Genomic DNA, 21,877 nt, shown 5'->3' with positions numbered 1-21,877 from the left:
TAAACTTGAAGCACATAGACATTTCATGCAGCCTGAAAAGAAACGGGTTGATGCGAGTGATGTGCTGTGAAATGTTAGATAGGTCAATGTATTAGCAGGGGAGGAGCGTCGGGGGGGTGGGGGGTGGGGGGGGGGGGGACTGTGACTTTCCACTGGATGTTTAAGTGCCTGATTTCATCAATAAAGCATAATACACAGCTAATAGCCAATAGTCAATGGGTGTGTTTCTATCTGTTGCAAAGCTGCGCAACTTGGAAGTTGGAGTTTACGACACATCCATCCTTTCCCTACAGATGGTATCCTCCTCTGATCTGTGAGTTCCTGCTCCTTTGCCTTCAACCTCCGCTGACCCCCCTGCACCTTCAGCATAGGAGCTATGGTTGATTGACTTTTATGTTTAATTTTGCTATTCCTGTTTAGTATTTGCTGTTAGTAATGCACCCACCTTTCTAGAGTTGTGTTTTGTTGTTGTGCCCGCCTCACCTACTCCTGAAAGTAGTTTTTGTTGGTTACCCTTTGTAATGCGTGGTATCAATGCTATCAGGTATAACCGGTATGATCGGTGTGTTTTATCCAACTGCATTACAGTTCTTTTTTTAACATGGCAAAAGTGTTATTTTTACCATGTCAACCACCATTGTAGCCTTTTTCAGAGTTTTGACAATGTTGGTGGCATCACTTCCTTATCCTTTTATCAGCGGGCAGCAGAGGACGATGTTGCCCTCTTCTGCCCATGCCCTCTTCACCAACGACACAGTCCCATGCGTGATCCAATGTGTAGACCCTTTCGTCTCTGTTCATGCTTGTGTGTCCATGCCTCCTTACTGCTATGACTTCCTTAATCCATATATTGTATTTTTGTTGTTCCTTCCCAGTCCATTACATGGTTTTCCCTTGTGCAGCGATCTGTTACGGCTGATTTCTTTCTTATACTTTCTGCTTCATGTTTTGCTGCTCTTGTGTGTCTTCGGCTTCTTTCTTTCTCACACTCTTTTCTATGTTCCACTGTTCGTGTGTGAAGCTGGTGTCCAGTTTCTCCTATGTATGTTTTATTGCAGAATATGCATAGGATTTAGTACATGACTCCACACTTATGTCCTGCTGACATCTTGTCTTTTGGGTGTACTAATCTTTGTCTAACAGTTGTGTGTGATTTGTTGTGTTTATGTTGTGTTTTTCATTGTTGCTATTATTTTTTCTGTTATGCCTTTGATGTAAGGAAGAGTTATCACTGGTTTTGGTTCTTTTTTTTTTGGATTTCTGATTCTTTGTTTTGGTTCTTATTTTTTTCTGTTGTAGTTTGTTGTTTACCTTTGTTTATTTCCCATGTGAAATATTGGCAGGTTTTTTCAGCGTTTTGTATATGTTGATCCTCTTGTTTACGGTCTCGTTCCCCTGTTATTATGTTTGTTTGGCGGTATAACATTCTGATCACCGATATTTTATGTAGAGTAGGGTGTTCTGATGTCCATAATAAACATTGGTCTGTGTTGGTTTTCTGTATGTGTTTATATTCAGGGTCGCGTCTTTTTATCTGCTTATTTTCATGTGCATGAACCTCATGGTGCTTTCTATTTGTTCCTCATACGTACATTTTATGTTGTTTGTGTCATCTATGTGGCTCAGGTGTTCTGTTAGTGTCTCTGTCTGTCCTTTTGATATGATTTCTAGTATGTCGTCCGCATAGCGTCTCCATAACGTAATGTAGCATTTTTTTTTTGGGGGGGGGGGGGGGGGGGTGTTGGTTATGGTCTTTTGTTCTAAGTCCTCTGTGAAAAACTTGCAAAGGGTGGCTGGTAACGGGTAACCCCAGGCAAAGCCCTCCTGTTGTTTTGTCGTATGGGAAGTATGTGGAGTTTGCTACCAGTTGTGCTAAAGTTGTCATAACTGGTATGATTTTGGTTTATGATATAAAATTACACACTACTGGCTAATCGGTTACACTTGTTGGTGACGTCATCGAGGAGCGCAAAATTTTACAGCTTTGACAGAGCAACATGGCTGAGTGTGCACGGGAAGAACTCGTAAAGAAGACGGGAGCAAAGACGTTGGTTCCGTTTAAACGGTCAAAGAACAGAAAAATGTCATCTTTAAAGTGTGTGGAGTGGCGGTTCCTGCAAAAGGAGGCAATACGAGCTGTTTTTTACCACCTCAAGACAAAACTCGTGCTTGAATATCAACAATGCCAAGCGATGCTGCCGACTCCAAGTTCCGACCACAACTCCAAAAAGAAAAAGCAGGAATTAACGCAGACGTCTATCTCACAAGCTATCTGAAAGGTTTGTCTTTACCGTAGAAAAAGCAAACACTGGACTGATGTTACCAGAGCTGTAACAATCCATTTGCGTAAAAATATGGTTCCTTTTCAAATGGTAGAGAAAAGCAGCTTTAAAGACATGATCAAAACCCTTGATCCACGTCGTGCCTGGCTGCAGGTATTTTACAAAAACTGAAATGCCCAAAGTTAATGAAGAGCAACGTGAAAATTTACTAAACGAACTTTGTGACGTAAAACTTTTTGAAACTACAGATTTGTGGTCGAGCCGCACTCTGGAGTCCTATATCAGCCTGACTATTCACTTCATAACGGATGAGCGGACACTTTTCAGCCGGTGTCTGCAGACATCGAGGTAGTGAAAATGAGTTTGACTCCCCTGCTTAAAAGCGTTTCAGAGGATGTTTTGTTAACTCTGTTTACAGATAAAGTATTTTCATACTTGCACTTCCCATTCGTCCACTCATGCAGCAGCATCTGTGAATATTAAACACTTTAAAACCCTTTTAAAAGACTTTAACCCTCTGAAGGCAGCCGTTGCAGATCTGCAATGTTAAAACCTACCTACCTGGTTACTCCACGTACATATTTCATGAGCATTTTTTAACTCAGAAGTACTCCTGAAGGACTTAGTTGTTTGTCCTTTTATCAAAGCTTATTTTGAGCCTGAGAGGGTTAGACATGAAGAAAATCCAAAGTCCCTTTTAAACTTAAGACATTCTTGTTGATGCAACTTGTGCCAGAATGACAGCAACTCACACTTCAAGGATCTCGAGCGGAAAGATAAAAGAAAATCGCAGCAGAACGTCCCATATTTTATTTATTTTAATTCAATTCTCTCCGTCAGGCTAAATATTTTTAACAAGTTCACTGCTAATAAGGAAATAATGCAATTCAACCATTTATCACAGAGACCATCCTGTATTGATGCACTATTACAAATGTGAATTAAAAATGTTTTCATTAACTGCAATCTGATGCAATTTTGCAAGATTTCCCATGAAGTGTGAATCAAAAAAGACTTTAGCTACTACTGCATGAAATTGTACCCAGATTTCTGTAAATATGACAGAGCTAGTTTGTGTCTCCAGGGTCAGTTTACTGCAGCAGCCATCTTGGACTTGGCTCCAAACGTTAATCATTTGTAGATGAACATCCAGTGACTACTTAATTGGACTTTAGTGAAAATCAATATTTTGCCAACACACATTATGCATTTACACACAGGCAAAAACATTATCACCAGCCTTTTGATGACCTGATTGTTTTGGACCTGTTTAAAAGGCTGACGTGTTTTTATGAGTTTGTGAATGACTTGGGTTTAATCTCTCATCTTGTCTTTTCAATGTAATATTTTGCTTTTTAGAACACAAAATTATAAAACTCTACAAGAAATATGGTGTTATGTTGCTCATGGGCTCGCCAACAATCCACTTGGAGTAGTGTGCAATTTTAGTGTGTCCAAAAACAGCTTCATACGGGAAAGTGCTCGCTCTCAGCTGAGCTTGTGTCCATGACGGCTAAATCACTTCCTTTACCCCATTGATACACAGGTATTATCATAATGCAAGCACACATTTCCATGGTTTTCACGAGTGGCTTTTCAGGAGTGTTACTGGTGGTGAAATCTGCTGCCCTCAATAGTGTAGTGCCAAATGGGCCTCGCACCCAAAAGATAAAAATGCTTCTAAAGGGTTTCTGCTTTGTCGATTGAAGCCAGGAGAGCTTGATGTTCATTCAGCGTGTCTTTAGAAGACCTGATTTTTACAGGTGAAAACACCTGATTTATCCAGGATCAAGGCATCTGACTGGTTTAGACATTAAACACATCCCATTTGGGCTGCAGATGATTGGCTGTTAAAAGAACTCACAGCCACAAGAAGAAAGCAAAAATCCACATTAATCCTATTATTCATGCACTTCATGTGCATGAGCATCTTGGGCCAGCAGCTCAGCCTTGTGCCCCACCTGACTCATGGTAATGAGTGTCACCAGCTTCATTATATCAGGGAGTTCACAGGCAGGGGTACATTATCATGGTCCTGAAGAGGAACTGGAGCTCTGCAGCCTCCAGCACCAGCACACTAACCCATATCTTTCCTCTACAGAAGTGCTCAAAAAGGACCACCTGTGCTCAGGTGACTTTTACCTGCAGGTTTAAGAGAGCTCTAGGACAAAAAAGGGCCAAAAATACTTCATAAGGTCTAAATTAAACAAAAAAATCAATGTTTAAAGTTTTACATCCAGAATAGAACTAAATTTCTTACATTTTATAATCTGAAACAACAACAAAGATCACGAATATGTCCAATTAGGATAAAACCACCTGTGTCTGCCATGAGTTTCTATAGAGGTCACTGTGAAAACTGCAAGGAAAATGTTCTAATTGTGAGAAACAACCACTAAATGATGCCCGTATGCCGATAAGTGTGCTGTAGCCATACAGCGTTTGTCCTTGAGCCGGACACGGACAAAGTTTTGGAGATATCAAGAGAAAATATAAGAGAGGTGGTTTATCGGGACGCTGTGTACTCACCATTCCCCCCCGGAGCTGCTTCTCTGTCCTTAAGTCGAGCCTCCTCCTCGGGTGTAGGGATTCGGAACCGTCAGCTGCGTCCTTCCATTGCGCCTCGGCGGAATGTGGACTGAAATAAAATTGCGCACAGCTACAGGTTGCAGCGCTCACTTAAAAGATAATGAAGTCTGGCAGCTGGTGACCCCCCCTGGTGCTCACTATACTCCTCTTAGGGGGGGGGGGGGGGGGATCTCACTAGGTACCAGAAGCTGCTCCGCTGGTGATGCGCAATCCATGCACAGCCGCGCCAAAGTTGTCAGAAACACGCGTAAATTACCGGCTCTGCGCCTCCGCTGCGGCGCGCGGCGGTTGTTGGGTGCTTTTGGAGACCTGGAGGAGCGACATCGGGGAGAGCTCAACAAAACTGCGATAAGATGCTCCAGCCTCCTCAGCAGCTCCGGTTGAGGTGGGAGGGAGACAGCGGGGGTACCGGCGGGTGTCGCGTCCGTGATGCAATGCGGGTGCAGTCAGCGATACTGCCCGCTGTCTTCCTCTTCTTCTTCCTCTCCCTGGATGTGCAGAGATCTAATCGCCCCGCTCGTTATCTGCGGAGGCGCCGCGCGCATTCGTCTTAATTAACTGTCTGGTTCAGCAGAAACGCCAAGATGGAGAAGAAAATTAAAAAAGAAACACATGTTTCATGTTTTGCCTTTTCTCTCTCTGCGTGCCTCTCCTAGGTGACTGGATACATCAACACTTAAGGATTAGGCGTCTTCATGGCACGCTGAACCCGCCTGGTGGAAGTGAGGATGGAGGAGAGGGAGTGTAGAGGGGTCAGCCTCTGAACAGGTGTCTGACAAGGAGGAGGATGGATGCTGCATCCCATCATGTTCTCTCTTATCAAGCTGCTTTTTACACCCTCTTAACTCCCCGACATGACAATGGGATTGGAGTCACCGCACACTCCAGCTGCGACCTCCAGGCTGTGAAAACCTGAAGGATGATTGCATTTTTCCGGTTGAAGATAATTTGCTCCCCTCGCATGTATGCTGCAAGGGCTATTGAACCTCTGGATGGGGGGGGGGGGGGGGAATCACGTGGGCAGTGATGTCACCCTGTCCTGTCACCAGAGGGATATACTTGAAAAAATGAGAAAACGAAATCTTTTTTTAAGACCAAATGAACTGGTGATGCCTAAAATACTGCAGATGCACACACACACACACACACACACACACACTAGTATTTTAACAGCTGATTCCATTGACCAACAAGGTAAACATACTCCAGCTTTATGACAGCTGTGTCACGTTGAGAGGATGGTTTGGACCCAAAATGCAGTAACCCAGGATGACACGAGGCAGAAGTGGATATGAAGTAAAAATCCTTTATTTAGGAGGCTGGGCATAAATCCAAAAGCAAATGCTGACAAAAAGGCAAAACAGAAGCTCTTTCATGAGCAAGCTCAGGAGAACACTTGAGACGGACAAAAACAACACTGACAATGAACCAACAAACACAGAGTGACAAGACAGGGCTTAAATAGACTGGGAAGATGAGAGGGAGATGAACTGCAGGTGTGTGGGGAGAGGGACCAGGTGAACACAATTACTAACTCAGGGAGGAGGAAGAAAACACTGGTGGGGAAAACACACTATATGATGAAAGGCTGTAACAAAGGAAAAATGAGAAAAAACAAAAGACCAGAAGGCATGAACCATGACTAATATTCTAAGGGGAAACTGACACTAAAGGAAAACACTACAGAAAGAAACTACAGGGGCGTGGCTAAGAGGGGGCCAAGAGAGCACAGGACCTGGGAGAGGGATGTCTGAGGGGGGAAACCTAGAGGGCAAACGGGGAACACCAGGAGACACATGAGGAGATGCAGACAAGACACATGAGGGCGCTAGAAAACACAAAAGGAGAACCTGGTGTGGGAACTGGAGGGGCTGGGGAACAAAAGGACACAGAACATGACAAGCTGTGTAAATGGGTGCCTTCACAATCACAAATTATTAACCCAACAAGTTCTGATCAAGAATCAGAAAAGAACAAAAAAACTGTTTGAACAACTAAACTCCATTTTTCAATCTGTAACATTCTGCCAAGCTGAGCAGCAGTGAAGTTGGACAGCATTGTCCTCTTAGACCAGATAACACTCGCACTTCCCACTACCGAGTGAGAAGGTGGGAAATCAAGCAGTGTGAAGGCAAAAAGGGACACGCAGTTCCTTTTTTTATGAAGCACTCCAGCAGAGAGTATTTTCCACCTGACACATCCCTTAATGGAACTTATGTGGAGTCAGGAGGAGCAGCCGGACGGGGCATGGCTTTGGGCAGTGAGTACACCAAGTGTTTTAATGCCCTTGAATCAAAACGTGGAGCTCCAGTGTGTTCTCATGGGTCCATCCAGGACTTCTGCTGCTCTGTGCGGTGGCCTGTGAGGTGTGGGACACCGAGACAAAACCAGAAGATTTTGTGTGCAGCAGAGCTGCCAGAAAGGCTTTAAATATAGGACCAGAACTGGAAATTGCACTGGTAAGGATTATTTCAGCTTTGAGGCAGATGTTTGGCTGACAGCACCTGGGATGCTGAATCTGTCTGCTGTTCACCTGTTCTGTCTGTGTCACCACAGAGTGAGTGTGTCAGCTCCACGATTCTCTCCACATCATTCCAGTTACCCTGCACCCAGCTTCACGTTGCAACTTGGGAAACTAAATCAGTATGATAGCATCATATCCTCCTCAGGTTCTTGCTTAGTTTCTAATATTCTCATTTCTTTCTGTGCAAACGGCAGGATAAAGAAAAGCAAGGAGACGTCGTTGCATCACTGAGGCTCCTCATTGAAGGTGTAAGGACGCTGAGAACAACAGCACAAGCAGGATGCGAGACTGTGCTTCTGCAGAGGCTGGAGAACAACATTCAGAACCACCTCCTCATACTCACACACCTCCAGCTGAGCGTAAGAAGCAGACTGCCTCAAAATTCCATTCCAGCAACTTTAGATCCTCGCAGAAGTTAGCTTTTGAGTTTAGAGAGGATGTTTGAAAATTCATGCTGACTGATCTTTCCTGTGGCACGATTCGCAACATGTCGTGCTGATCCAAATCCATAAATATGGATCAAACGCACGTTGACGGGTGTTATCAGCTTCTCCTGTAGTGGAGATATCCTGGTTTCCCGTAAATATGTGGCTTTCGGGAATAGCTGAACAGTTATCTTGATTGACCTAAAGCCTTCCTTCCTCAGGACAAGAAGTAGATATCAGCGCATACTTTCCAAATGACACGGTCCTTCTCAAAAGTCGCATCGGGGTTGAGCCTTTCTGCATCATAAACAGTTATTTTAATGTAAAAAAAATGATTCCAAAGGAGTTTTTCTTGGTGTTAATCTGCAAATATTGTAACTGTTTGGACCAACAGGGACCAGTTCCGCCTCCGTCGCTCTCTTGTGTTCCTCCAAGCACTCGTAGTCTGAGGACAGTCCTACGAAGCTACACTCTTCTGATTTCAGGCAAGCTGGAGCGCTTCATTGTTAATCTGGGAGACAGATGCACGTCTTAGGACCACAAGGAGGATCCCTCTTATCCCACTGGGATTGAACTTATTATGACTGGAGCGCTGAGTCAATAAAAGAGGAGGCCTGTGGATGTTAAACAGCAGGAAGGCTCAAGATTTTCTTTCCTCGCTGGTAAATATGCATTAACAAAAAAAAAAGGTTTTGCAAACAGTGAAACTGTCAAAGAAAAATGGAAAATGTTCAGGATGTTGAATGAAAGTAAAAGTCAGGATTCTTTGAATGTCAGAGTTAAAGGGTGAGGCTTTTTTTGGTAACAGATATTAAGTTTCTCACAGCAGTTGCATCAGAGAATTTGACAGCTGGTTTAGGGTCAAATGCCAGACATTCAACTTCAATATTTTTTCTGCTTGATAGCAGAAATTATAGTCACCAGAACCTGAAGCACCAGAGCAGCTCCAAACCATCCCACTACCGCCTCTATGTTTAATTGTTGATCTCTTTCTGAAATGCAGTCACCCCTTCTTTCCACTGGCTATGAAAGTGGTGTGCGATAGCAATGTTATACCTGCAAACTTCCTTCCAACCGGGAGCAGTTCTGATGCAAAATGGGAGAAAAAGCGTTCCAACCTGTGAGGTGACAAAATCTCGGAAGAATTACAACACCGCGTGATTTCAGAAGTCCACCTGCATCGATCCAAAAAGGTCTGTGGTTTATTTTCAGTCCTGTTTACATCGGCTACGGGGTTTTACAGGAAATTACACACTTTTATTTTGAAAGTTTCCAGATGTTTTACACTGCTTTCATGTTTGACTTCCTGTCTGGCTCGATCTGAACTGCGGAGTTGGACGTGTTTTCAAGGACAAGGTCAGCTTAGCGCCTTACTGTTGGTCATGCAACCCAAAATGCTAAAGAAAACAAAGCCATGAATTAAACACGCCCAAGTAAAACATGTTAAGGATTATGGCATCAAAAACAACAAATATAAACAACACCACGAGTTCAAAGATGAGAACAAACAATAACTACGAGATCGGACAACAAAACCACAGTAACTAGATAAAAACGAATAGATGCACAAATCAACCATTATTAAAATAAATACGTTTTATGTTTTGCTCCATGCTTTGAGAAGATCTCAGGGCAGGCGGTTCCAGAGCCTAGAGCCAGCCACTGAAAAGCTCCAGGTTTTGGAAGCATAGCGCCTAAAAAATTGACTCAAAATGTAATGATAGCTTCTCTTCGTATCCACGTCACACTTGGCTACCGGTGGAAGGGAGCCCGTGCCCTAAAACGGTGGCTAAATGACATGTAGTACAGTTTGCGGTCATTTTGCAGCTGCTTCACATCCAGTGGAAAGAAGTGGTCAGTTGTACAGCAGATATGACAGGACTGACTTCAAATGTGACCTGCAGTGCTTTAGATGTTGTTTAGGAGTTTTGTTCCTATAGTGGATGTTGTGTTGCTTCTTGAGGTCTTTTAGCCTACTTCACGTTGTCAGTGATGCAGGTCTGGCACTAATAAGACCTTAGTGTGGTGATAGCAAAACTGAGATCAACTGCAGTTAATCCATAATTGAATAGGGTTGGGTAAGGGGGCATTGCTTATTCACACGGCCCTTGAACAATGAAATAATTAAGTTGACACAGGCATTTAAATTTACCAAGGTTTTCTTTGTCTGATGGGGATTTTTGTTTTCTGGTGTGAAACATTCAAGAGTTACAGAAAGAAGAAAATGGAGAAAAAAATCCAAATACAAACTTATTGTTCTGACTTTGAATATTGTAAATGTACAAAAATGTTGTCAATAAAGAAAAGCAGCTATATGCTTCAATTTTTATTTTCTCTTATGTTTAATGTTGCACTGTTTGATCCTGCTGTTCGCAGGTAAATCTTTAGATGTTGCATTTTTAAATTGAAAAAACAAATATTTTAAATAAATAAACCTTCGGAAATTTTACTGCAGAGACTCAATAGACTCAGTTCCTTCCTTCCCATCATTTGTCTGCTTCTTGCATTACGCTTTTATTTTAAATATGATTGCAATGCTGCAGCTGATTGGCTCAGCCACACACCAGAAATGACGTCATGTCTCAAATCAGCAGTCAGTCATTACGTGCAGGTGAGCCAGGTTTCCTACAGGGGCCGTTTGGAGGTGAATGTGCAGATAAATCATGTCAGATGTGGTTTTATTATTTTATCACAGCAGCAGCAGCAGGAACATTTGAGCTCCTTCAAACTTTTATAACGGGAAGTCCGAGGTTATCAGTTATTATTTTTAATAAATCGAGCAAAATGTCAGAGAGAACTCCCTTGTTACATTACCGGCTGACTACCAGCGCCGGTCCCGAGCCCAGCGCGGTGTCGGACTGTACCGGGCCTGCTTCGGGACGCTCCACGAACCGGAAGCTCGGAGTGGTGTTCGGAGTGATCATCCCGACCCTGCTGTCCATGTTCAGCGTGGTCGTGTTCCTGCGGGTTGGTGAGTAAGATGAAAAAAGTGTATTTTTAAGTTTTCAGAAATTATCAGGTGTGCAAACGTCCGTTTTTTTATTCTTCGTTCCGTCAAAATCATTAAAATTATCATTCAAGTTGTTCATTTTATAGAAAAATAAACCTCTCAATAAATAGTTTGCTATATTAAAGTTTTTGATCAGTTTCCTTAATTTGTCATTTAATTGTTTTTATGCAACACAATAGTTTGGTTTCTAATGCAGATTTTTAAAGTTTAAAGATTATATTGGAATTGAGTAAAAACAATAAAAAGATTTGTGGATCCAAACCTCGTGTGTGTGTGTGTGTGTGTGTGTGTGTGTGTGTGTGTGTGTGTGTGTGTGTGTGTGTGTGTGTGTGTGTGTGTGTGTGTGTGTGTGTGTGTGTGTGTGTGTGTGTGTGTGTGTGTGTGTGTGTTCTAACTGAACCTTCCTTTTGTTTCTTGCAGGGTTTGTTGTGGGCCAGGCAGGGCTGTGCCACTCCATCGCCATGTTCCTGGTGGCCTACTTCATCATCACCATGACCGTTCTTTCTATTTGTGCCATCTCCACAAACGGGGCTTTGGATGCTGGTGGCGCCTACTGTATCCCTTTTACTGCTGTTGGACAAAATGACCTTAAAAGGTGAGATTTTGCAGCCACTTTATAACTTATTTCTTAATGTTGATTTCCAGATATGATCAGTCGAGCTCTGGGTCCAGAGTTCGGTGGCAGCATTGGGATCATGTTTTTCCTCGCCAACGTGTGCGGCTGTGCTCTCTATGTTTTAGGTTTGGTCGAGGCTATCGTGTTTACTTTTGGAGAACCAGAAGGTAAGGTCCATAAACATGAGGTGAGGTGTCCTAGAACGTTTAAAAATCTTGTTTTTACTTCCAGAGCGCTCTGCAGCTGCTCCGGGTCCTCTTCAGGTACTGCCATCCGGATACTGGTGGTCTCTGCTTTATGGCACTGTCCTCCTGTTTTTGTGCTTCATCGTCTGCCTGGTGAGACTTCACCCATACCAGTATATCGCCCAGCCCTAGTCAAAGATTAGATCCACCCAAAATACTTCACAAAAAAAGCAATAAAATCAATCAAGTTGACAGATTGCAAGACAATCGATGGACACAAAGTAAATTTAATCTGCGTTTACATTCATTTTTCTGTCAAATGATTTGTTGATCTATAACTAACTGGAAAATCAAAACTGACTGACATCAGGAGGAAAATTATGAAGTACTGAAAAGTTTTTTTAAAAAAATCTTGTTTCTTTTTTAGTTTTTGTGCCGAGCAAAATATGTTTGTCTGCATGACTAGAAGATGCCACAAAAGTATAGATTTTCAGTTAATTGCAAATCTGCTTTACAAAATAAAAAAATAAATTAAAAAAATGCTTTTGGATTAAAGATTGCATTAAAACTTAAAGCACAGGTTTTCGAACTACAGAGAAATGTACAAATTTTCTAAGTCTGAAAGTGACGATGTGTAGTTTTTACCATTAATTTCTGGAACTATCCATCAAAAAGTTGTTGAAAATTAATGAAATGTTGCCCAGTTATTGAAAAATATTGGCAGCTCTGTAACATATATCCATAAAAAATCAGGTATAAAATACATGGGAGCGGGTCTAAGTCTCTGGGCGAGGCCATATTAGATGCCATGTTTCTTTCTATGGGAGCCCATTTGGACAAAATGCATTTACTGATTTGTAACTAACGGTTACAAAACTTTCGTCATTCCTAAATGTCATTGTTTTACACATTTACCTCTTGTTGCCAGTGATGAAAGGGAGTGTGATGAGGGTGTTATTTTGCTAAAGTATGCACTCCCCAGGGCTTTTTGACCCTAATGGGCATCTGTTGGTCCGATCTTACTCCAAAACTACTGCTTGCTTGCAACGATTTAGGTATCTACTGCCCCTATCGCCAGGAAAAACACACAGTCACTCTAAAACAAATGAAGGCCTAGTGGCTGGATATATTGATAATTCTAATATTTTTATATTGAACTGACGTCTCGTTTCAGGTGGGAGCCAACATCTACGCTAAAGCCACATTTATTATTTTCATCATAGTCGTGACGGTCTTGGCTTTGATCTTCATTAGTTTTTTCATCGCGGAGCCCACCGTGGTCGTCCTACCTGATACTTCTCTAATGAACGACGACAACATGAGGACAGCTAATTACACCGGCTTCTGGCTGCACACGTTGGAGGGCAACCTGTTCTGTAAGTGCTGAACCTTGCACTAACACTTGTTTAATTGGATTTTATCATAAAAAAACACACATCAAGGACTTTTGAGGTTTTTAGAAGAAAAATAAATCATTGCCATAACAGATTTTTAACAATTGCAAATTTATGTTAAGTTAATGGGAATAAAATGAAATATTTGCATGTTAGTGTGGCTTATTTTGTTCATCTGTGTTTCCTCCAGCTGATTACACAGTGGACTACACCACTGGGGCCATGATGAGCTTCTCTAGAGTGTTTGCTGTTTTATTCAATGGCTGCACTGGAATCATGGCAGGCTCCAATATGTCAGGTACAACTTGTAAAGTATTAAATATCTGCTTCATTTTCAGAGTTCTGACTTGTTCTTACTCAGGGGGCTGGATCCTATAATACTCACAAATTATTTAAAGCATAAAGGTGAGTTCTGCAATGGTTGTTTTTTCATTTTTCCTTCTGGAACTCGCACCACCGCCACCAACCAAACCTTTTTTATTTTAATTTTACGGGCTGCACAATGGAACAGTGATTAGCACTGTTGTCTTGCAGCAAGAACGTCCCGGGTTTTAATCCAGAATTAGTCTTTCTGCTTAAGAGGTTTCATGTTCTCCCTGTGCATGTGTGAGTTCTCTCTGGGTACTCCGGCTTCCTCCCACAGTCCAAAAACAGGACTGTCAGGCTGATTGGTTTCTCTGTTGCTTTGCGATGGGCTGGAAACCTGTTCAGGGTGTAAGCTGCCTGTTTGCCCGAAGACTGCAGGAGATGGGCACCAGACCCCCGTGACCCTGCGTGCACAAGCGGGTACAGAAAATGGATGGATGGATTTCAGTTTAGCACTGACTCAAATGCTCATGCTTTTGCACAGATGAGACAAATGTGAGACATTTTCCATAATGCATGTTCCAGGGAGATGTTTTAGAGTAAGTTCTCCTGGAAGCATTTTCCAAAACATGAGCAAAGTTGTAAATGTCGGCTGTGTGGAGGTCCAACGTCTAGTTTTACTGTCAGTGCTTTGTTACTTTCTGAAATGCTTCATTTGACTTCTGGCATCTGCTCGAGGGTCTCAATGTTTGCTGTTTTAAGACACCCCCACTCACACACACAGACACACACACAAACACACACACACACCTTCTCTGAATGTATTGAGCCACGAACCTCTCACACCACCAGTGTTCTGTTGCATGAGTGCATGATGAATGGAGGACCCTGGGAAGTGCTGCGGTTTGGCGACAGACATATCGTGTATTTATGTTCGGGGAGACACTTCAAGGGTTGCTTTTGGTCCGAGCCGTGTTATTGGAGGAGAACCACAATTTAAAAATATTTATTTCTCTACAATATATTTATAGCTATACTATGTTAGAACGTTGAGAAGCGTGAAAAAATATGTTAAGCTAATTTGTTTTCCAGCTTGCCTAGCAGCTTTAAGGACATAACAGCCTTTACTGCCTTTTTAATGTCTAAAATGTCTTTTTGCGTTTTAAAGATGAATTCTTCCAGTATTCTTTGAACTCAATTTGAAGGGATTATCCGACAACCCTCGGTAGGGTTTTTACAGAGTGAGATCCTAATCCCAAGTTTGGGAACCCCTTTGGGAATTGTAATGCCCTAGCTTATTAACCAAATCTTTCATTAGAATTACATTTTTCTTAATCAGAATCAGAAAAGGTTTATTGCCATTGTCAGCGAACAAGCAGTTCACAAACTAGGAACTTGCTTCGGTACTAATGTGCTGCATATAACATGAATAATAAATTTCAAAAATAGAATAAGTAGAATAAAATATAATAAAACTAGCATAAAACATTCAGCTATAAAAAAGGCAGGTAATGGTAACATGGCCGATAACGTGACGTTATGTCAAGTACAGCAGACGAACATGGTTGTGTATTTATAAGCTGTTCACAAGTCTAACGGCAGATGGAAAGAAGCTGTTCTTATGGCGGGAGGTTCTGGTCTGGATGGACCGTAACCTCCTGCCTGAGGGAAGCGGCTCGAAAAGTCTGTTTCCCGGGTGAGAAGGGTCAGCTGCTATCCAGCCTGCACTTTTTAAGGCTATAAACACTTTTGGAAGACAACACTTGGTTCCTTTTACAACACAAATAAATTCCCTCACCGGTTACTAATAACGAGAAGACTGAAATGGCCAATGGATTTACTGATCAATGTTTGAGATGCAGCAGTAGATGAAAACATCAAAGGATCCAGCCCCCATTTAAGAAGCAGGAAAATAAAAGATGAAACAAACCTAATGCAGCAATTTGTCTTGCTAAAGAAAAATCTTTTGTGACCTTTAGGCGATCTGAAAAACCCCAGCTACTCAATCCCCAGAGGAACGCTTGCAGCCGTTGTTACAACTTACATCACCTACAACCTGCTAAGCTTGATGTCTGCGTGGACCTGCGACCGGTTAGAGACGCGTCTCAGATGCACCTCATGGCTCTCTCCAGCTCACAAAAGCTTTTATAGCTATTCAAAAACAGTCAGAGTGATGTAAAGCGGTTTAATGCACCGTGCATGTAGTGGTTAACATATATGTATCTAATTTTTTCCTGATCATCACACCTAGTTACCTTCTCCAAAGAGACTATAGTTTCTTGGGAACCATCAACATATGGCCTCCTATGGTGACAGTTGGTATCTACTCCTCCGCTGTGTCTGCTGCAATGAGCAACCTAATCGGAGCCTCCAGGATCCTCTACGCTCTCTCCAAAGATAACTTGCTTGGTGAGTTTCTTGCATGTGACCTGCTGTCTGGTTTTCTAAATTTAAATAAAAATATTTGTTTAGTTGAATGAATGTGATGGACTTCTGCAAAGTTTAATAACATGTTGTAGAAAGAGGTTCAGTTTTTAATAAAGTGTCCCAAAATGCGCACAAATAGATGAAATATGCACAAAAAATGCATATAAACTTGATTTGGCCTTTTAACTTTTTCTAGAATTAATTTTAATCTCTAGAATTAGTTGGGTTATTATCAGGGCTTAGTAGCATATGCAAGTTAGCTTAGATTATATGAAGCTGTACTGGAATTTTATTAGTCCTCCATCTGTTCAAGCTGGTTGCTTTCTCCAATGAGAAACTGACACTTGTTAGTGATTTTTGTCTCATTTTTCTCGCGACGACACTTTAATCTGGAAGGCTCCGTCGACAACAGATGGCTCCCGGGGCCGACTTTCTCAAAAGAAAAAACTGAGTGCAGGATGACTCAGCTGTTGATTAGATTTTGAAAGATTAGCAGCAACAGACTTTTCTTAATGTTATACATTTTTGACAGGTGGTGCCCTCGCCCTGGCAAAGAGGACGTCTCAAAGCGGGAACCCCTGGGTCTCCGTGCTCATCTCCTGGTTGCTTGTGCAGGTCTGTGCTTGAAGTGTAATTTTAAACCACTTATTTTCTTATGTTCAGTTTTGAAGTCAACATTTTTTGCTTTGTTATATAATGTATGTCACCTCTGGCTCAGATATCTTATTTGGGATTTACGAGTTTATTGTGATGAAGTTTTGTACAGAAATCAGTGACCTGAAGTGAATCCTTCTTTCCACTAGGTGGTGCTGTTTGCTGGCAAATTGAACACCATTGCTGGCATCGTAACCATCTTCTTCCTATTGGTTTATGCTGCTGTAAATCTGGCCTGTCTGGCTCTTGAATGGGCTTCTGCACCCAATTTCAGGTGTGATACGAGCAGAGAGTTGTTTTCTTCAGAAGTAATAATCAACTAATTTTTATTTTTTATATTTTTAGACCCTCCTTTCGTTGTTTTACGTGGCACACGTGCACTCTGGGTTTTTTGGGCTGCCTGGTCATGATGTTCCTGATCAGCTCCGTTTATGCTTTTGCCAGCATGGCTTTCATGCTCATCCTCTTGATGCTTATACACTACCTCGGACCCATCAGCAACTGGGGGTACATCAGCCAAGCTCTCATTTTCCATCAGGTACACGAGTCGTATAGTTTAGCTTTAGTGGTGTTTGATGTGTTTAAACTCATCCTTCGTTTGCTCAGGTACGCAAGTACTTGTTGCTGTTGGACGTGCGTAAAGACCACGTGAAGTTCTGGAGGCCGCAGGTGCTGCTGATGGTGGCAAACCCTCGCAGCTGCACGGGTCTGATGACTTTCATCAATGACCTGAAGAAGAGTGGCCTCTATGTGCTGGGACATGTGAAGCTGGGATCTCTTGGTAAGGATTGTTTAAACTGCTTTCATCTGTGTGCTTAAACTTTGAGTGTGTGTCAACTGTTATGAATGCTTTGATTCCACAATAAGGTAATGTGGTGTTCTAATAGTTTGGTTTTGTATTCTTGACTAGAAACTGTCAATTGTATTAGCATTTCAAACTTTCTGGCGGTAGCTAAACATCCTATGACATGCATCTGCACACAAGCTGTTGGGTCACAACGAGAATAAAACCATTTCCTATCTGTAACACATAATGGAGTAGTAAACAAATGGGTATTTTAATCTTGTTGAAACCGCACCATAACGGTTCTGCCAATCGATGCGTCTGTCCTGGTTGTGCTTTGCTGTATCCCAGATTAAATCCTCTGCTGACCAAAGGGAACACAAAGGCCCATTTCTTTTAATTTGCCAAAAAAAAAAAAAGATTTCACAGAAAAAATATTCTGTTGACTGAACATTTTAAAAGCTTTGTGTCCCGTTGCAACTGCTATAAAACACTGAATTGTAGAAAAATATCCTCACAGTCCAGCATGGTGTTGGTAGTGACATGGTCTGGAGTGGCTGTGCTGCTTCAGAGTCTGGACTGCTTGCTGTAATTGATTGAAGCATTAAAGCTGTAATGGATAATTTGCATAACAAGCTAGCTTTTAAGCACAAACACGGTAAAGTAACTCTCACCCCTCCCGTCAGCCATCATCCTTAGGCCAAGTGCCCCTGATGTGGAAACGTGCACTGTCACGGGAAACGAGAGCACCAAACACCAGCCAGATGTTTCTCCTTTTCTGATATTGAGTGGAGAACTGATCTCGGTGAATCATGACAAATACCTCTTCGTGACCATTATGTTTTCTAAAGGTACTTTTCCATGATCACTACTTGGAGTAACTTGGACCGGTGCAGCTCAGCCTGACCAGTTTCCAAGGGCACGGTTCGATATTTTCCAAAATTCTCCCCCATTTTTCATCCCTGGTATGTTGAAGTACCCGGCAAGGCGGAGTCTGGTCGGCTCGGCATGCCACTGATTAGTTAGGTGGCGGAATCACTGATTGCTCCGGAGTTTTCTGCCTGCAACCATTTCCTGGTTCAGAGTCTGACAAAAAGCCATAAAACTGAAAAAGTCCAGCAACACCACCCTTTTTGTGCCGAGTTGTGCTTCTGTGGAGCATGCAGGTTACCTTACACTGTTTACTGATCACATCCTGCTATTTTGTCATGAGTAAAAATCAATTCTGACAGCATTACTGGACTAAATTACCTAGAAAAATTAAATCGATTTTTAGCGAACAACTGCAATATAACAAAAAGTGAAAAATTGATGGGGGTCTGGATACTTTTAAACTCTATCTAGCCACGGACGATGTCACACGTTTGGTTTAATTTAATCTGAGTGAAAGACCAATGCCAACTGATCTTTTCCAGATCTCAGATGAGTTTTGAGGCCATCTGTCTTCCCTGAGGTATTGAGAGTAAAAATGGATGCTTACGTTTTTTTCTATTTACTTCCATTTACTATTTTTCAACTAAATATGTAAGTTGTACCCATGTGTTCACTTTAAATCACAACTCCATATCACTGTGGACTCTTTTGTACAATTTACCAATAACAGACACAAGCTATTGACTACTTGTTGTTTTTACATAATGAAGTTTTGATGGCACGAAAGATTTTCCCACTCAGGCCAGAATATTAACAATCAGCAATAGTAGACCAACAGCTGTAACTGATTTATAATATGGCTGAATTCATGTGAATTTATCAGAAAATATTATGAAATTAGACATATTTTTTGTTTACATGGGAGTGCATACTACTTTTCCCAAATTAAAGCACTAAAACCTGCAAATATGCATTTAACTCTGTTTGTGTGATTGTGCAGATGGGTTGCCCTCTGATCCACTTCGGAGCTGTTACGACTCCTGGTTGTGCTTAGTGGATCACCTGAAGATCAAAGCGTTTGTTAACCTGACTCTGTCCGAGTCGGTCCGACACGGGGTCCAGAACCTGCTTTTCATCTCAGGCTTTGGTAAGATGTTCTGTGATTCACTGTTGATTAGAAATGATTTTTATGAACAAATCTGGTGTTGCTGCTAGGTGGAATGAGGCCAAACACGCTCATCTTGGGTTTCTATGATGATTGCGCCCCTGAAGACAACCTCTCTGGTCAAATTCTTCCATCTACAGGCCTTGATGTGGACAAAACCTGTTCAACCACTGACCCTGGACAGCAACCCGCCCCATTTTTTCCTGCTGTAAGGGGAGCAGAGGAACCCAAAGATCTAAAGGAAGTGGAGTATGTATCTATTATTGCTGATGCTGTAAAAATGGGAAAGAATGTGGCTCTGGCTCGATACTTCAACCAGTTCAGTCGTGAGGAAGTCTTGGGGTTGAGAAAGAAGCTTGGAGGCCCCCCAGCGGGGCTGTTTGTGGATGTGTGGCCCTTAAATCTGCTGCACCCTGATGGTCACGGGTACATCAACATCTGCTCACTGTTCCTGCTGCAGCTGGCCTGCGTGCTTCACGAAACCCGGGCCTGGAACCAGGCGAGGCTTCGCCTCTTCCTGTGCGTGGAGGCCGGCTGCAGGCTGCAGAAAGACGAGAAGCAGAAGATCCAGAGAATGCTGAAGGAGCTCCGGATATCGGCTCAGGTGCAGGCGGTTGCCTGGGACCAGGTGGTGGCGCTACACTGGCAGAGACAAGGAGCCAAGGGGAGAGGTAATATGAATTTACAGGATGATGAGAAGAGACTGAGACGAGAAGGTGAGGAAGAAGACTGCATCCAGCGTTTCCCCAGCAACACTTCTCGTTTGACCGATGAGTTTATCTGCGCCGTCAACAGTCTGATCCACAGACACGACTCTCCTAAACCAGCAGTACGCTTCCTGTACCTACCCCACCCCCCAGCAGACAGGAGCTTTTATCATTCCTACCTTCACCAGATAGATTTATTGAGCAGGGATCTTGGCCCGACGCTCCTCGTTCATGGAGTCACTCCTGTTATCACAACAGACTTCTAAAATCTATATGTATAATCAACCAAAATCAAATGGTTTGATTTATTCACCTTACATTAAAGACCAAAGACAAATAGCCGAGTCATGCTCAAATTTTACATTAGAGCATTTTTCAGTTGGATAGTTGGTGTTAAATCTTTTATTAAACCAGTTTCAGGTGTGTTCTAGTTTTACGAAGTAATAAAAAAGGTCTTTGCTGATTCCACTTAAAGTAGTTTTGAGAATTTATTTAGGGCTGGTGCTTTTATATTTTAAAATTGTGTTATTGGATATTTGTGCTTTTATTTGTTTGTAATAAAAATTGTTCATCTCATACGTCTTTTTGTATCTAATGTAGTATTTAAATGATAACCAAGTCTTGATTCATTACTGTTTCTTTTCTTTTTATGTGGGGAAGCCAAACTTTCTTAACCTTATAAGGTGGTTTTGATCAATATTTTCAGTTTTTTTTCCAGTACCTGCAATTTTCAGATTTATTTATTTTTTTGTTCAGACTTTTTAAATCTGTCCATCAAATCATTCAAGCATTTAAAAAAACGACTCAAACTTAAGGGGTGAACCAGTGTTGCATCAAAACAAATTAAGCAAAGAAGCTTTTTTAATTTGATCTTGGCCTGACAAACACACACACACACACACACACACACACACACACACACACACACACACACATATATATATAATATATATATATATATATATATATATAATTAAAATAAGCATGCACATAATTGAAACAAAACTTAAACTGAACCAGCTGATTGGAAACCACACCTCCCAAACAATACATGAACTCCCCACCCAAACAATAATCAAAGTTCCAGTAGTTCTCTGTTACGGTTATTGTTAATCGCTTAAAAGATTTGTTGCAGCAAGTTTGAAGTTGTACTTCCAGCCATGCAAAGTATGATTTCTGGCCATTTTCAAGTGGTCTTAAACTTTTGATCAAGATTATATAATGTACGATTTACAAACAATCACAATGAATATCAATTCATAACATAACATGCAAATTTCAGTCCTTGGGTTGTTATATTAGGTTCTTGCTTCACATGAGTTTTTCAAAAATTAAAATAAATATACATAACATTGTTTTCAACTCTCCAGACCGGATTTGAGATTAAACTGGAAGCATTATGTCAGAAAATGAATGTCAGAAGCAAGATAGGATCTGAGAATCTGCTGCAGATGTCACGTTTGCTTTGAGGACGTTTCCATGAGTTTGTTCTGATGGAGTACTGACACCCGCCTACTCATCGCTGACAAACGGCATGTGGGAGGGACTGTATTCCCAGATGGAGGCAGGTTTGGCTCTAACCAAGAAGCACAAGCATCAAAGATGTTGTGGACTGCACCAGATTTGTTTCGTTCTTGTGTTTAAAGAAAAACTTTATCTGAAAGCCCCACGTGCTCGCCTGTGGCTGGTGCTTTCTCTGTTTGGTGGGTGCTGAATGTTAACCACCTCCACCTGCCAAACGAGTGGAAGGATGGAAGAAATGACTCACTTCCGACTCGTCTGGGAGCAATACCTATTTTGGAAAAGCAAACTGAGCTGCTTGAATGAAACTAGCTTCTGCTGATCCGAATATACCTTAAGATTAAAATAAAAGCAGAAAAATAACTTAAGTTTGAGTCACATTTCTGACATTTACACCAAAATATGACAACCATTA

The 21,877-nt window shown here is 41.8% G+C and overlaps 2 protein-coding genes across 4 annotated transcripts; both read left to right on the top strand.

The window, feature by feature from the left end:
- Positions 1-5,879: 5,879 nt before the first annotated feature.
- On the top strand, positions 5,880-10,133 carry thpo (thrombopoietin). Its single transcript, XM_015956913.3, has 5 exons — positions 5,880-7,131; positions 7,206-7,330; positions 7,428-7,514; positions 7,590-7,754; positions 8,215-10,133. The coding sequence occupies exons 1-5, from the start codon at positions 7,032-7,034 to the stop codon at positions 8,353-8,355; spliced, it is 618 nt and encodes a 205-aa protein (XP_015812399.1). The 5' UTR covers positions 5,880-7,031; the 3' UTR covers positions 8,356-10,133.
- A 246-nt stretch (positions 10,134-10,379) lies between these two features.
- On the top strand, positions 10,380-20,519 carry LOC107383963 (solute carrier family 12 member 9). Of its 3 annotated transcripts, none has more exons than XM_070556102.1 (15): positions 10,380-10,791; positions 11,251-11,385; positions 11,476-11,613; positions 11,678-11,784; positions 12,806-13,007; positions 13,216-13,323; positions 15,311-15,422; positions 15,583-15,740; positions 16,291-16,373; positions 16,562-16,686; positions 16,758-16,950; positions 17,019-17,193; positions 19,070-19,216; positions 19,375-19,483; positions 19,695-20,037. In XM_070556102.1, the coding sequence occupies exons 1-15, from the start codon at positions 10,398-10,400 to the stop codon at positions 19,813-19,815; spliced, it is 2,307 nt and encodes a 768-aa protein (XP_070412203.1). In that variant the 5' UTR covers positions 10,380-10,397; the 3' UTR covers positions 19,816-20,037. The 3 variants fall into 3 exon arrangements, with proteins under 3 accessions (XP_070412203.1, XP_054596240.2, XP_054596233.2); XM_054740265.2 differs by having other exon boundaries at positions 19,285-19,483; XM_054740258.2 differs by having other exon boundaries at positions 19,285-20,519.
- Positions 20,520-21,877: the final 1,358 nt, after the last annotated feature.

This window comes from Nothobranchius furzeri, chromosome 11 (genome assembly GCF_043380555.1).
Source record: "Nothobranchius furzeri strain GRZ-AD chromosome 11, NfurGRZ-RIMD1, whole genome shotgun sequence".
In the NCBI taxonomy this organism is placed as follows: Eukaryota; Metazoa; Chordata; class Actinopteri; order Cyprinodontiformes; family Nothobranchiidae; genus Nothobranchius; species Nothobranchius furzeri.
This window is presented reverse-complemented; position numbering and strand designations above follow the sequence as displayed.